Consider the following 14,484-nt stretch of genomic DNA (forward strand, 5'->3'; position numbering starts at 1 on the left):
GAACATGCTCGGGCTTAACGGCCAGGTGGTTAAATAAAGTACCTGTGCTTGGTCTAAATGTTCACACAGCCCTCTTACAACCTTCTTTAAAACCTTGTTTGTTTTGTTTTTTAAAGTTGTATAGTTGCAAGTAAATACCATCTTTCCTTACAGTCACAGAGTAGCTACTGAAGAAACAGCCCCTGCAACTGCAGAAGGGAGGGGGTGGCCCCAACAACAGGGGCCCTTTTTCTGGTACTTCCTATGTACATGCTGCTCTTGTTATCCTGCCTTCACCATGCAAAAAAAATCAACAGTGGATTAAAAGTATATCAGTGTCTGGTGGGGCTCCCTGAATATCTTTGTACAATTAATACAACTTTTTGCGTCTGGTACCCAAATGAACCCACAGTTATGGGGTGCTAATTACAAAATCTGACATACAGAAAAAGTCATCAAACAATTATATGAAAAAATGTTTCCTTAAAAAGAGTTTACATCTGGAAGGTGCTTAAAATATCTTAAAACATGTATTTAACAGTTCGGAACATATTTACACTAAGTATCTGTCTTTTTGGAAGAGGAAAAGAAGTCATCACTAATGTTTTCTGTTGCTTTTCATGTGTTTCTGCAGAGGACATGCCCAAGAAGAAAATAGCACGAGTGTTTCGACCAGCATCACCAGACACTCTGGCCTATCTAGATTTCAGCGTATCAACTACAGGAATCCTGGCTGGTGTGAAGGTGAATAAAATAGATATGTTTAGTTAATTTAACAGTAAATCTACTGCAGTGGTTCTAGCTCTAAAATAATACATTTTGCATGATACAGACTTTAATACAGGTAACTCTGGGTCTTACAGACATGTACACATTCTTCTGCAGATATTTTCTAGAAATAATGTATGTAAATAAAATAACTCTTTATTTTTTTTCTGCTCTGCAGATGTCTCATTCAGCCTGCAGTGCCTTATGCCGGTCTATTAAGCTGCAATGTGAGTTGTACCCATCACGACAAATTGCCATCTGCCTAGATCCGTACTGTGGCTTGGGATTTGCCCTTTGGTGTTTATGCAGGTAAATGGTCATATTTCTGAATTATTATATTAGGAATAATTGTGACTGTTGCATATATTAGCTATAGATAGATATTTGATTTTGATTAAAATAGCTTGCTTTGATAGTATACGAGTAGTTTGTTTTTGTGAATAATAAAAACAGCTTGGATATCATCTTCATTCTTTTTAAAATTTTGTATATTTGTCATAGTTGAATGAGTCTACATGATACAATGATAAAAAAGGACACTATTTCACTGTGCAGTCCAATGTGTTTTTAAAAAAAGGTATTTGCATCAGCTTGCTCATTGGCATGTGTTTTATTAGAGCAGCCCTTTCATTTAAAAAAACAAATTAGAAAATCATATTGTAGTGCACCTTTTACTGCATTTCACTGGGAAGGTGCAGTATGAGTGTGAATGGCACAGGGCACATTTTGATAGCATTTCTGTGTGTAAATATGTTCATTATCATAACTCATTAATGAGCCTAATGAGCCACATTAAAAAAAAGCAGGGAATACAGTAGGGAAGGATTGGAAATACTATTTGATTGTAGTCTGCGGCCCCACTGGGGGTAAGATACAACATTTTAGGGTTGTAACTTGCATTAGTGTTAGATCTTAGTATTTTAGATAGCTAACCCAATGCAAATAAATGATGCAAAAAAAGTTATATTGTTATCATTCTCATTTGTTAAGTTTTCCACACTTGCCATTTATGCAGCATTTATTCCGGACACCAGTCTATCCTCGTGCCCCCTCTTGAGCTGGAAAGCAATGCATCCCTGTGGCTTAGTGCAGTTAGTCAGTACAAAGTACGGGTCACCTTCTGCTCATATTCTGTCATGGAGATGTGTACCAGAGGCCTGGGCACACAGACTGGCACCCTGAAGGTGTGTATATATTCTTTATGAATTTCACTTCTTGCTATGTATTTACCCACTTCTGCATTCTTAATTTTCTTTCCTCTTGTGCTACCCTTAGTTTTTCCTCCTGATCTATATTTTCTTTTTTTTTTTGTTTTTTTTTGTTTTTTTTTGTTTTCCACACCATTATTTTGCTAATCCTTAATTTTCCTTCCTGATCCACTCCTTCCCTTGCCCAGTCACGAGGTGTGAATCTGTCTTGTGTGCGTACATGCATGGTGGTAGCAGAGGAACGGCCACGTATTTCACTCACACAGTCGTTTTCGAAGTTGTTCAAGGACTTGGGGCTATCCACCAGGGCGGTGAGCACCACATTTGGCTGTCGGGTCAATGTGGCCATCTGTTTACAGGTAGGAGTGCTGAGATGGAAATGTTTGCTTTATATAAAGCTTATCATTTTTGTTCATGTTTGTTCATGAAGAGATGGTCATGTTCACTAAGCTCAGATGAGTTTCTCAAACCCTGTTTATTCCCGCTCTCGCTATCATACCATTCCACCTCTCACTTTTCTTTGTGGTTCCTCTTTCAGCCCAACAGACTGGGCAAGCTTGCTGACCAGGTATGGTGTCTGCATGTATGTAAGCTGACATGCTAAGTGCAGCGTGCTTTGCTCTGGGCTCCGCTGGGCAGTGCAACAGAAGTGTGTGTCTGCACAGGAACTGCCAAAACTGATATTGTTATTATAGATGGATGCTGCTGTTTAGTATCCCTCAGCATCGTCTTTAATCTTTTAGATATTCCAATGGCCAGATTTCCCTTTGAATTGCCATAGAACTTTCTTTTGGTTAAATACATTCATGAGCTATCAAAACAAAAGGTGTGCAAAGTCTTTCATTTGCTTTAACAAAGTAGCCACAGCCTGAGTAGAAATCTTATTCCCTGCCAGCATGTTTTAAAGGATCATGTCCCACTGCAGCGGTTTGCCATGCCCCCTGCTAAGTCAGAACCAGAGCTCTCCAATGAATGGGGAGCATGAGCTTTGTTGATTGCAAAGCTAAAAATGTGACTCAGTAAAGTGTATGTTGGATCTCTGCATTGAAACTACTGCTTCTTTACAAATAGTAAGGGTGCCTTTCTGTAGGCTGGGATTCCTTTAGAAAAAAATAACTGTAAGACATCAAAACACCATTCTGAAAGATGTATTAAAAGTCAGCATGTGAATCAGCCTTCTAGTAGCAATACAAAACTGAAATTTCAGTTTGTTGCAAAATTGGACACAAGATAGTATTTTAAAAACAAAACCATGGATTATAGTAATGGTTGACATCTCTACATTGGACAGAATGGGAGGGAATAGTACATACAGAAAAGCTTCATGTTTGTCCAGATTACACACCATGTGCTTTTTAGACTGTGTTGTATAGCTTCTCACTTGCATGGCAGCTCCAGCACCTAATCCTTTTTTTTTAAATAGTGATACTGTTTGCAGAGAAAAATAAATTGTTATGTTTACAGGGCACTGCTGGCCCGGACCCTACCACTGTCTATGTAGACATGCGGGCTCTACGCCATGACAGGTAAAGCATCTTCCCTGATTTTTTTTTATTTTATATCTGATCAGCGTTCCTCTTTTTGTCTAATTATCTATTCTGTTGTTTGTTTAGAGTTCGTTTGGTGGAGAGAGGTTCCCCACACAGTTTACCACTTATGGAGTCTGGAAAGGTGAGAATCTTCCTCCGGTGGGTTGGCCTGTCTTTGAAAACTGTATGCCGCTGACAATGAAGAACATGTGCCAATATGTCTCTAAACTGGCTTACTGAGCTGTTTGGTTAAAGACAAATACACTGTCCACTTGCAGTAAATTTACAAATAGGTTATTGAGCAGCACTAATTTGTATGTCGGTTTCATCGGCAAAAGCAATCAACAGTGTATCACAAAAATATGTTGCAAGTTGATGCCAGGAAACAGAGCTAGGGAAAGACATTTCTAGACTGCAAAATATTAACTCTTGTGCATGGATTAATAACCAATCCTCTACATTTACCCTTGTGAACACCCTAACCCTTCACTTTACTCTGTACAAATTGATAGGCATGGTTTATGGAGTTCTTTATATTAAAATGTGGATTTAATATTTTCCTGTTTGTAACCTGAGGGGAAGAGAAGACAGTAACCTACAATACACTTCTGGCATGCTTTTTTACCAGACTTTAAAAGTATACCATTGGCAATGTTTCATAACCACACCCCTCTCTAAGCCCAACAATTGTATTACTACTCCAAGTTACTTGTAATAGTATCCAGCTCAGTATCTTTATGCTTCTTTTACAGATTCTTCCTGGGGTGAAAGTCATTATTGCACATACAGAGACCAAAGGACCACTCGGAGACTCTCATTTAGGGGAGGTATGTAAACATGATTGTTCACTTACAGTACTATATGTAAGCCTTAAACATTTTGTTATCCCAACTTTAGTTTGGGGTGGAGTGAGGAAGTGTTAAAACCACAATAATGTTTTATTGCTGTTTGTATCTTTGTTGGATAGATTCAATTTGTTGTAGTAACCATTCTCTCTAGCAGAGAAAGGCATAGGGAACCCAAAATGTTAGAGCTGTCACAGATTGAGTGGAGAGGTTGACTTCCTGTTGTGTCTCTAGGGTAGGAAATGCAAAGAAAAACAGAACATGAGGAGAATTTTAATCATATCTAAGCTATTTTTCTCCTAATTATGCACTACTCATTTTTGTATCCAACAGGTTTGGGTGAGCAGCCCACATAATGCCAATGGTTATTACACTGTGTATGGTGAGGAGGCTTTGCATGCCGATCACTTTAATGCACGGCTCAGCTTTGGGGATACTCAGACTGTTTGGGCACGGACAGGATATCTTGGATTCCTCCGAAGGACAGAGCTGACGGATGCCAGTGGAGGTAAACAACTTTGAAAATGAGACCCTATTTTGATACTCTTGAACATATACAACCTTTTAGTAAGGTTCTTATTATGTCATTCAGTTGTTTGGTTGAGCGTATCTCAGTTGCTCAGCAAAGGTTACTTTCAGTCAATATCCTAGGATGATTTACAACTGTAAATTTGTAAATGGTTCGGAGCTGATCAGAAGTTTCACGAGTGGATCTGTCACTCATCAACAGGGGACCAATGAGGAGATGTGTTGTTGAAACCAGTTGCTACTAGCACTTGTTGGCTTATTATACCTTTGGAGGAAATTCTTCAGCTTACAATATCTAAACTTTAACTTAATTTAAAATCACACCACCAGACAAATAGATAAAATCCCCATTATGTGAGTGTTACTAGTTTAAAGTTTGACCACAATTGTGATCCAGGTATATAGGTGGAACACACCACAACCGTCCATTTGCACAATAAAAGACCAACATTACACAGATGCTATCAGGCTATTTCTGCTCTCTCCTGCAGATAAATAAGCCTGACTGCCTCCTAGTTCAGAACCAGGTGCTATTCTTACTTATCTCTATCTTTCTGGAATTCGGCTTTAGGAAGATAACCTAGGAGCACACAAATATTTGGTCCCAAGCTGTTTAGAACAGTGAAAGATTTATTAATCACCTTGCCTTATGGTAAACAAATAATAATATTCAGTAATGGTATTGGTAAACTGTATCCTCCTTTCTAGCAAAACGATAAAAATGCAATTATTCTAGACTGCCTTCAAAAATAAATCATTATTAACTGTCCTTTCCTAGAGCGGCACGATGCATTATATGTGGTTGGTTCTCTCGATGAGACATTGGAATTACGGGGTATGAGATACCATCCTATTGACATAGAAACATCTGTGATTCGATCTCACAAAAATATTGCTGAATGGTGAGTTTGTTTTTAATTTTTTAGATTTCTTTGCAAAAATACAGTACAGGTTGACCATCAAAAATCCGGCAACCTCGGGACCCGAGGTGCGCCAGATTTAAGACAACTCTGGATTTTTTTTTTTTATACTTACGTCCACACACAGGCAGCCTTCCTCTCTCAGCGCCGCAGACATCTGGCACAGTTCCAGGAAGCAGGCAGCAGGGACTGTAGAACTGTAGAACAGCTCCAAAACATTAATGGCCAAACAGTGTACTGCAGTCCCTATACTGAATGTGCAATCTGAAATTCATGCCAGGAAACTGAAGTAAATGGATTATTGGTGGCTGGATTTTGGAATGTCAACCTGTAGATCTTTACACAATGTTTTTAAATCTGTAGGAATTGTGTAGGCATTTCTCTAGAGCAGGGGTGCCCAAAACATCAATCGCGATCTACTGGTCGACCGCAAAGGCAATGCGAGTCGATTGTTCTTTTTCATGTGCAGCACATCATTCTCCTATGGCACGTGAACTGTAGCTTTCCTGTCACTATAATCTTGTAGTGCAATGTCTGTGCAATGTTCTGCCATTCAATTTCTCATTAACTTAGGTCACGTCTGTGTATTATACTTCATATATATTTTTATATATATATATATATATATATATATATATATATATAAATATATGTTTAGCATTTGTATTGTTGGTAGATCATTTTGACTTAGTCTTTTTAAAAGTAGCTCACAAGCCAAGTGTGGGCACCCCTGCTCTAGAGTATTACCATTTTTTCCCAGATTTAAACAGCATCTTCTTATCTAAGTTAATAATTCAGACCAGATTTGGCACTGAAATTGCTATAGGACTGGCTAATATTTGAGAAATAGTATGTACATCCCTGGTTTACACTTTCAGACATCAGTTTTTTTTAATGTGTTACAGTATGTAGTTATGAGTTTTATCATATTTGTTTGTTTGATACTTGACTCTTACCGTGTTTTTTTTCTGGTCTTTTCAGTGCTGTCTTCACATGGACAAATCTATTGGTGGTTGTACTAGAGCTAGATGGGCCAGAACAGGAAGCCCTGGACCTGGTGGCTCTTGTGACAAATGTAGTCCTGGAGGAGCATTACTTAATTGTAGGTGTTGTGGTCATAGTGGACCCAGGAGTTATTCCTATCAACTCTCGAGGAGAGAAGCAGCGCATGCACCTAAGAGATGGATTCCTTGCTGACCAGCTTGATCCTATATACGTGGCATATAACATGTGAAATGGTGATAAAGTTGCTTTTCTGCCTGAACCATTACATGATGGGTGATGGGGGGGGGGGGGGGAAAGCCAAGGGAGGAGACTAAATGACTGACTGTTACTTCCAATATTCGAGGTGCTGGATTGCTGCTGTCTTCCTTCTCAGGCGATGTGTCTTCCCAACACCCAGGAATATTCCAAGTCACAGAGAGAGGAAAAGGCCTTTTATTGCAAAGATATGTCTAGAGCAGAATGTACCTAGTGAATTTTTACCTCTTACTGTGACACTGGATGTAGCGTCCTCTCCCCCTCCTTAAATGCTGTTCTCCCAATCCAGCATTCATCTTGCCTCCCTGTGTTGTGTCGCCTTACAAGAGCCCAATTTAATGCAATAATGTGAATCTCCGGATCTCTTGAATTTGAGCACATAGAAATTTTTTTATATCAGTATATAATTCATAGGGGTGGTAATCATGCCTTTCCCCGAGCCAAGATGGACCTGTCCAAAGTGTGAATGTTCACCAGCCCTAAGTGAGCTGCTACTTCACTTCTCATTACTGAACTGAATGTAATTATGTACATAAACAGTATAATTTATTAAGTGCATCAGGCTATTGGACATACTCCTGTGGTCATGAAGATGAGGGGAGAAACCCACTTCAATTTTAACACTGTAGTTTTTATAGCAAAAAAAATTTAAAATAAAAAAAATCCATTAATCACTAAGGAGCCTGACAGTTACCTGTGATATTACAAAAGGATAAAAAGCACATTAAACATTTTAAAAAGTGTCTTGTGTTACTTTCTACTGTTCATCTCTTGCATGTTAACGTTTAAGGTATGAATCTACCACAGAATGGTTTCGGGTAAAGTGAGAGTCCAACTTTAACATCATGATTATAGTAGGCAGTGGTGATGGATAGAGCCCTCTGCATCCTACCAATATCTTCAGAGATGTGAGCAGTGACTGGAGACATCATGGGTCATTATAGTATGCCAAAAAAAGGTAATGTTTTTTTACATAATGATCTTAGACTTAGGGTAAGAAATGCTGGGACTGTTAGTTTCATACCAACTGCTGAATTGCATATTGTCCATCACTTTTCTTGCTTAGTTAATATAATTGGTATTTACGTAAATTACAATGTAATAGGCCTTGTCTTCTTGTTTATGTAACAAACACCTTCAGCAACTCTCATGGAATGAAAATTATCTCCAAATTGGAAATACCTTGCAGCCAACCTATCAAAAAGAAATACAGAAAATTACTAACCCAGTGCAGCACTGACAGTGGGCATGTATCTGAAGAGATAATTACAGCAACCAATCTGCTTCTTCCTTTTCTGCACAAGAATAATTTAAAAAAAATATGGCTTCTGTGAGCAACCCAGAAAACACCCCATTCAGCACCCACTCCTTCATGCAAGAATTGCACGTTATAATGTACTCACACTGTGAGCTGTTGTTGCTGACTCCTCTGTAACAGACCAGTTAAGGGTGACAGATAGATGGCGTCTCCAAAAGGGATTCCTATGAAATATCACAGAGCCTTCAATCCTGTCTCCTCTGTGAGTCTGAATAGGTTCATCCAGCATAAAGAGTGTGTGCTTCCAATGAGTGAGCCTTTGAAAGAAAACACACCTGAGAGAAAGCTCTCATTTCCAAAAAAAACTGTCTAGTTCCATTTATTTGAAAATGAAAACAGCTATGATCAGTCATGACTGGCCATGCCACATACAGACACGAAGCTGTTCCTTTAAAGTTTTTAGGAAACTTTTTAAAACTACATTTTTTTAAATGAGGTATCGCACAGAACCTTTGTTGTCACTGGAACAAAGAAAATTGTTGCTTCCAGCCCTCAGGGGAGAAGGAGGTAAGCACTGTCTTACAGAAATCTGATAAAGGATATAAACCTTCCACACTATATATACAAAATATAAAAAAAGTTTCACCTAAATGCATAAAGAATGTGCAAATTCACTCATAGCTTTCCTTTCTTTGCAGGTGGTGTGTTGTGCCACCCTGGGCCATTTTGAGTCAAAACTAAAAACTTTTTTTTTTTTCAACAATTAAGAATAAGCATTAGTGAGAATGTGACTGGTTTTGGATGGTGAAGCAAAGGTTTGAGCTACTTCATGTCATGTTTTTATTGCCATATCCCCTCTGAAAAAATTTGCCCTCTATATCTGTCCTGGTGCCCATTGTCATTAAGACAGAGTGATGGTAAATCTAAAACTTTATAGCTGTCATTGGAATAGAGGGGAAATATTTCTTGTTCTGGTGATTTTCCCCAACTTTCCAGAGATTTCTTTTCACTTGTACATATGTATCTTTGGAAAGTGAAGAGAAATCTCACTAGCAAATCACAGTAACATTACAAAAGAACAGGTATCCTAACTACTCCCTACTCTAAGTAAAACTAAATAGACTTTACTTACACTTTTGGTATGGCTACTCCAACAAAACAATTCTGAATTTTTACTTGAAAACACTTATTCATATGCACAAATCGGCCAATCATAAAACAAAATTATGTCATTGGGTTGAATATCTGACTTACGGGTTGAAAGGACCTGTATTCAGCTCCACATGCTCCTTGTTATCAATGTTCTGGAATTCAACACTGAACCAAGTAGTAAAACCATGAAACATGCCATCACGCTTCACATGAAAAGTAAAGGGACCACTCATTTTCTAAAGGAAGACAGAAATTGTGACAACAGGCTCATAATACTGCATGGCTGGAGGGGTAAAGAACATTTTTTCTTGCCAATGACACTGGAGGGTTCTTGATCTCATTCCTTTTTACACCCTTAGTGGCCATGCTCCCACTGTTCTTTCTCCATGTTGTACTTTCCTTCCAGCTGTGCTTCACAGGAGAACATCTTGTGATTCTTGGCAGCAGTAATGAAATGTTCGTGCATAGTTGCAGCTTTACACTTTTATATACAACTACCTTGCTGCTCTCCTCACCGCACCACTTCCTCAATTTACCTTTTCAAACTTGCATTCTCCCTTTGTTGTCAAACAAATTTGAAAAGACTTGCATCCCTTAGCAGCATTCAGAGTTGAACATATGGTATGCACTGATCTAGGCATTCACACAAGGAATCCTCTGAAAATAATGCTGTGCACAACTTACAATAATGTGATCAGTAAGGATAAAAACATGGCTGAACTGGAATTAGAACTTGCTCAGCATACCAGTAGAATGTCCTCTCTAAGTACAGTACATACAGCACACAAAGGCAATATGGCTTTGCAAAGGTGAAGGAGTCTCTGCACCTTTTCAGCACATGGCTACAAATATATTGCTTTTGGGTTGGTAGGGAAACTTGACTTTTTCAAAGGTACTATGATTGTTGTACGAATACAAGGAACAAGTCTTTTTACATATGCCTGTTTTACAATAAAATAGATTGCTCAGCACATCTATTAAGAAACCATCTTACAACACTTTAGAAATACATAAATCTCAAACAGGCTTTATGGAAAAATCTAACATCATGACATTTATTCCTGGTGATGACTATAATCACAGTTTAAAGAACACATGATGCTCACCTCTAATTCTTCAATTTTTAGAGTTTTCATGTTTAAATTCATCAAGACACAGGGCTCAGACAGACAGTCATCTGTGTTCAGCACATAGTCAGGGCTTGGTTTTGATAGGAACTCTTGTACAGCCATAGGCCTGCAATGAAAGCATTACAATCATGTTATATCAATAAACAACACTAAATATTTCTATTTGTAAAGTACTACTTACATGCACTGAGCAGGTGCAATCATCCTAAATTAGAAAGGGTTAATGTTACAGCCATAGATGTGTTTCTATAGCTAATGCACTTTTGTTTACCAAGTTCTCCCCTCCATTTAATCATTGAACTTACATCTTGCTAACAATTTAAATTCAGAATCAAGTAGGGGAGATACAGATTATTCCAGAAACAAAAATGACTATACTTCATGTTACTGATATATCGTCAGCCTATGATTCATAGCAGCTGTAGGGTCAGCTTTTTTATGCATTGTTTTTTAGTTTTACTTCTTTACTGCACATGTACATAAAAGCAAAATGTAAAAAAAATTTTCTTGGCAGGTCCCATTTTCAGCCTAGTCCTGGCATAATAACCCCCCTCCCTTTAAACTGACCATTACGTATACCTTAAAGCTGTATATTTTACAAAAGACCTGGAATTTTTGCCAGGCATTTTATACACTGGGAGGATAGGTAGGAGGGGAAGAGTTTTGGGGTATGTACAGTCACACATACTTTAACATCCTGAAATCCAGCCCATAGGGTGAATCCCAGAAGAGAACCTTGGTGGCGTATTCTTTCTCTGCACTGCACGGAACCATGTGAATAGAAGCAGTACTCGGCCACATTATTCCACCCTCTTCCAACCACAAGTCCCGAACTTGAAGAACGGATTCCAACATGAATTCAAACTGCAGATGGAAAAGAAAATGTGACGTAGGAGGAAAGAATACAACATGGAATTTGTGATAGACTGCAAAAAAGGGTTGTGTACTAGTAAGAGGTGGACAAGGAAGTAAGGAGTAATACATGTTCAGAGCAGTGGTAATTTACCACGTTAACGGTGCCCAGGAGTGGTAACAAGCTGTCACGTCTTTTGCAGACGTTTATAAGCAGCTGACAGTTTCACTTTTTTGTAAATTAAAACTGATTGCAGATAAAATTCTTGCAAGCATTACCAATTGAAGTCCAAGGAGGAGGCACAAGCAGCAAACCACCCTAGATGTGTAATGTAGCATCCAAAAAAACATGAAACAATGCTGCCACCTAATATTAGCTGTCAATTAAAGAATAATCTATGAACCCACTCAAGCCAATTTTAATAATTTTTGCAAGCACCTTTGAGCAATAAAAAAACATGCTAGCCTGAACATGCACTTTGGATTATTCTGGATTATAGAAGTGTTTCCTTCCATGACTTGATCATCAAGGTGAGAAATATTGAATAAAATCTGCAGAAAAAATATAAAGTAGTATCATACCACCAAACAGGTTCCCATCCACTCAGACACAAGAACATCAACTTTGGATGGTAATTTCAAGTCTTCTGCCTTCTGGCGTATAACTTTAATGATCCCGGAGAATGCATTTTCTTTAACTAACCTACTTGTTTGTTCAGCAATATCACTTGCTTCAACAGCATACACCTGTAAAGAAGACAGTGCTGACATACAAGTGACACCATTTTTTCTTCCTTAAGAAGTGCAGGATTCTGAGAACAACTTTGGTTTACTGCCACCAACAACAAAAAACTAGACACTTGCAAATGAAAATCTGTTGACCCCCCCAACAAGGTAAAAAGCCTCCCACCAAGGCATGCTGGTCATGGTGAAGGGTTATATGTTGTGATGATGGCTTAGAGTTCTTTGGTTTTCAGTGTCATATCCCCCTGTAGGTGACTGAATAACCTAGTTGTTTACAAAATCCTGTGTCCCTCAGCGGAATCCAAGAAATAACCTTTCTGGCAATATTTTACTGAATATATAATTGTGCAAACGCATCTGAATAATTATTATGAACCACACGACCACAAGTATTAGAATTGCCAGTTATATAGTGTCCCTACCCCTGTGGTTATAAAAATTGAATGGGTGGTTCAGAGGTCCTCATACTTTACAGTTGTTGATGAATCTAAAGCGAACTTTGCCTAATTGTTACTGCTTTATGAATAAAATAAAAACAAGGTAAGTTTATACATTGCTCTAATACTTACAACCTCTGGCTGTGCCATCTGTGCACAGAAGAAACTTATTATTCCAGTTCCACATCCCAGATCAAGGATTCGTTTCCCTTTCAGAGCTGCACTGTTTTGTAGTATAACATTTCTGTAGGTCTGTGTACGTGGCTGGTCAGACAGCATCTCCAAGTGTAGTTTCTGTGTGAAAGAGATGGGAGTGAAAAGTCTGACTGATGTATGGACTAAATTATCTGATCATGGAAGTTGTGTCTCACCAAAGTTTTGTAGCTTCCATAATATTCCTCGTCCTGCCAGGGGTCATCGTCCTCGGTGTCTTCTTCATCTGATACTCTGTGCAAATGACTGGCTGGTACATACCCACAGTTACCATTGTGTTCAACCCACCACCAATCTGATGTCACTGCACACAGAAGAACGACCCTGTCCCCACATGAAAGGCTCAGCTGTAAGGGGAAGGCACAGGCAGAAAAATTCATTAGTTAAAAATAAATGTAAACAAGTTTAAATTAAAGAGAACCCCTACCTATCAAACAAATGTTTTGTCTCGAGTTACACTTTTATTTGATTATCAACACAAACATTGTTTAAAAACACCATGAAATAAATAGGTTTCTTGTAGAACAATAAACGACACAATATGTTTCCTAGCTTTTTATTCTGTATTGCAAATAGGCCTGACATACATACCTGTGTTTCTTCAGTAGCCACGAAGTCACTCATTATGACAAATTCACCATAAGTGTAATCTTCATAGGGATATTGTGCCATACAGTCCATGGTGGAGGAGATCTCCAAGCAAGCTATGTCTGGAAGCTGCTCATAAGACTCTCCAGGGCTGTATTCACATTGATTGTCATCTTGGTTTTCATGTTCTGCTTGCCAAAGGTCACTTTTCATCTCTCCACTTACAGTCTGCTTTGCTGGACATTCAAGTGAATCCACAACTCTCTGACCTGCTGTCTTGTCAGTGGGAGAAGCGCTTGTATTCTTCATTCTGCAGCCAAAAATCTCACCAGCCATATCTGCTTCCATACAAGGTGGATCATTTGTTCTATTGTGGCACAAACAGTCATTGGCTATTTCTAGTGGTTTTACACCACAATCCCCTTCATTGATATCTATGCTTCCCATGGAACATGATTGACCATTATTTAGACCAGTACCATCTGAATCAGTGTTCATTTCCCTCTCATTGTCCTCCTTTTCTGACATTTGTCTAACTTTCAGCGGAGTTTTTCTGTGTTTTTCTAAATTACCTCCACGCTGCTCCTGAACTTCCACGTCACCGAACTCTGATTGTGGCTTTCCGTAACTTGTTCATCTTGGTGCTACAGGTGAAAATAGACAGAAGTTTGTTACTTTAAATTTTCCAATTCTAAACTCTAATAACAACCCCACATATGCACCCCAAACTCAGATTTACTACTGCCTCATCTCTTCAGGTCCTATGATCACTTTCTTCTAATCTTCTACATACCCTAAATCAGTGATTCTCAACCAGGGTTCCTGGAGCAATGAGCAGGTTGTGCCTGTAAGTAAATATAGGAAAGGGTTTCCTGGAAACCTGAAAGTTATTCCAAGTGATTCCTTCATGGTAAAAAGATTGAGAAACATTGCAATAAATAATTCTTCTGTATTGAACCACCGGGTGGCTTTTGACACCAAACTAACCCCTTTCCTCTTGTCTAAACTTGCCCACCATTTCTGTACCCTTTCCTTGTGATTTTGGTTGGGTTTTCTGCTGCAACAGTTTTGCA

The 14,484-nt window shown here is 38.6% G+C and overlaps 2 protein-coding genes across 5 annotated transcripts in view; one reads left to right on the forward strand and one right to left on the reverse strand.

The window, feature by feature from the left end:
- DIP2A (disco interacting protein 2 homolog A) overlaps positions 1-7,780 on the forward strand; it is a gene marked incomplete in the record, with an annotated part of 63,786 nt that extends 56,006 nt beyond the window's left edge. The window contains 11 exon segments of the mRNA XM_072418471.1: positions 614-723; positions 926-1,056; positions 1,763-1,931; positions 2,144-2,314; positions 2,494-2,523; positions 3,420-3,481; positions 3,569-3,626; positions 4,237-4,311; positions 4,663-4,837; positions 5,636-5,759; positions 6,759-7,780. Of these exon segments, the coding sequence (XP_072274572.1) occupies positions 614-723; positions 926-1,056; positions 1,763-1,931; positions 2,144-2,314; positions 2,494-2,523; positions 3,420-3,481; positions 3,569-3,626; positions 4,237-4,311; positions 4,663-4,837; positions 5,636-5,759; positions 6,759-7,011 (1,358 nt within the window).
- The window catches only part of PRMT2 (protein arginine methyltransferase 2), an 8,591-nt gene continuing 1,754 nt past the window's right edge, over positions 7,648-14,484 (reverse strand). Inside the window, exons 1-10 of one of the 4 annotated variants that reach the window (XM_072418472.1) lie at positions 14,205-14,462; positions 13,415-14,055; positions 12,982-13,170; positions 12,743-12,904; positions 12,012-12,176; positions 11,266-11,441; positions 10,554-10,683; positions 9,550-9,683; positions 8,441-8,612; positions 7,648-8,231 (exon numbers count right to left, since the gene is read on the reverse strand). In XM_072418472.1, the coding sequence (XP_072274573.1) occupies positions 8,199-8,231; positions 8,441-8,612; positions 9,550-9,683; positions 10,554-10,683; positions 11,266-11,441; positions 12,012-12,176; positions 12,743-12,904; positions 12,982-13,170; positions 13,415-13,939 (1,686 nt within the window). In that variant the 5' untranslated portion in view covers positions 13,940-14,055; positions 14,205-14,462 and the 3' untranslated portion in view covers positions 7,648-8,198. The other 3 variants (XM_072418473.1, XM_072418474.1, XM_072418475.1) reach the window with 3 other exon arrangements.

The sequence above is a fragment of the Pyxicephalus adspersus genome, chromosome 7, assembly GCF_032062135.1.
Source record: "Pyxicephalus adspersus chromosome 7, UCB_Pads_2.0, whole genome shotgun sequence".
NCBI classification, from domain to species: Eukaryota; Metazoa; Chordata; class Amphibia; order Anura; family Pyxicephalidae; genus Pyxicephalus; species Pyxicephalus adspersus.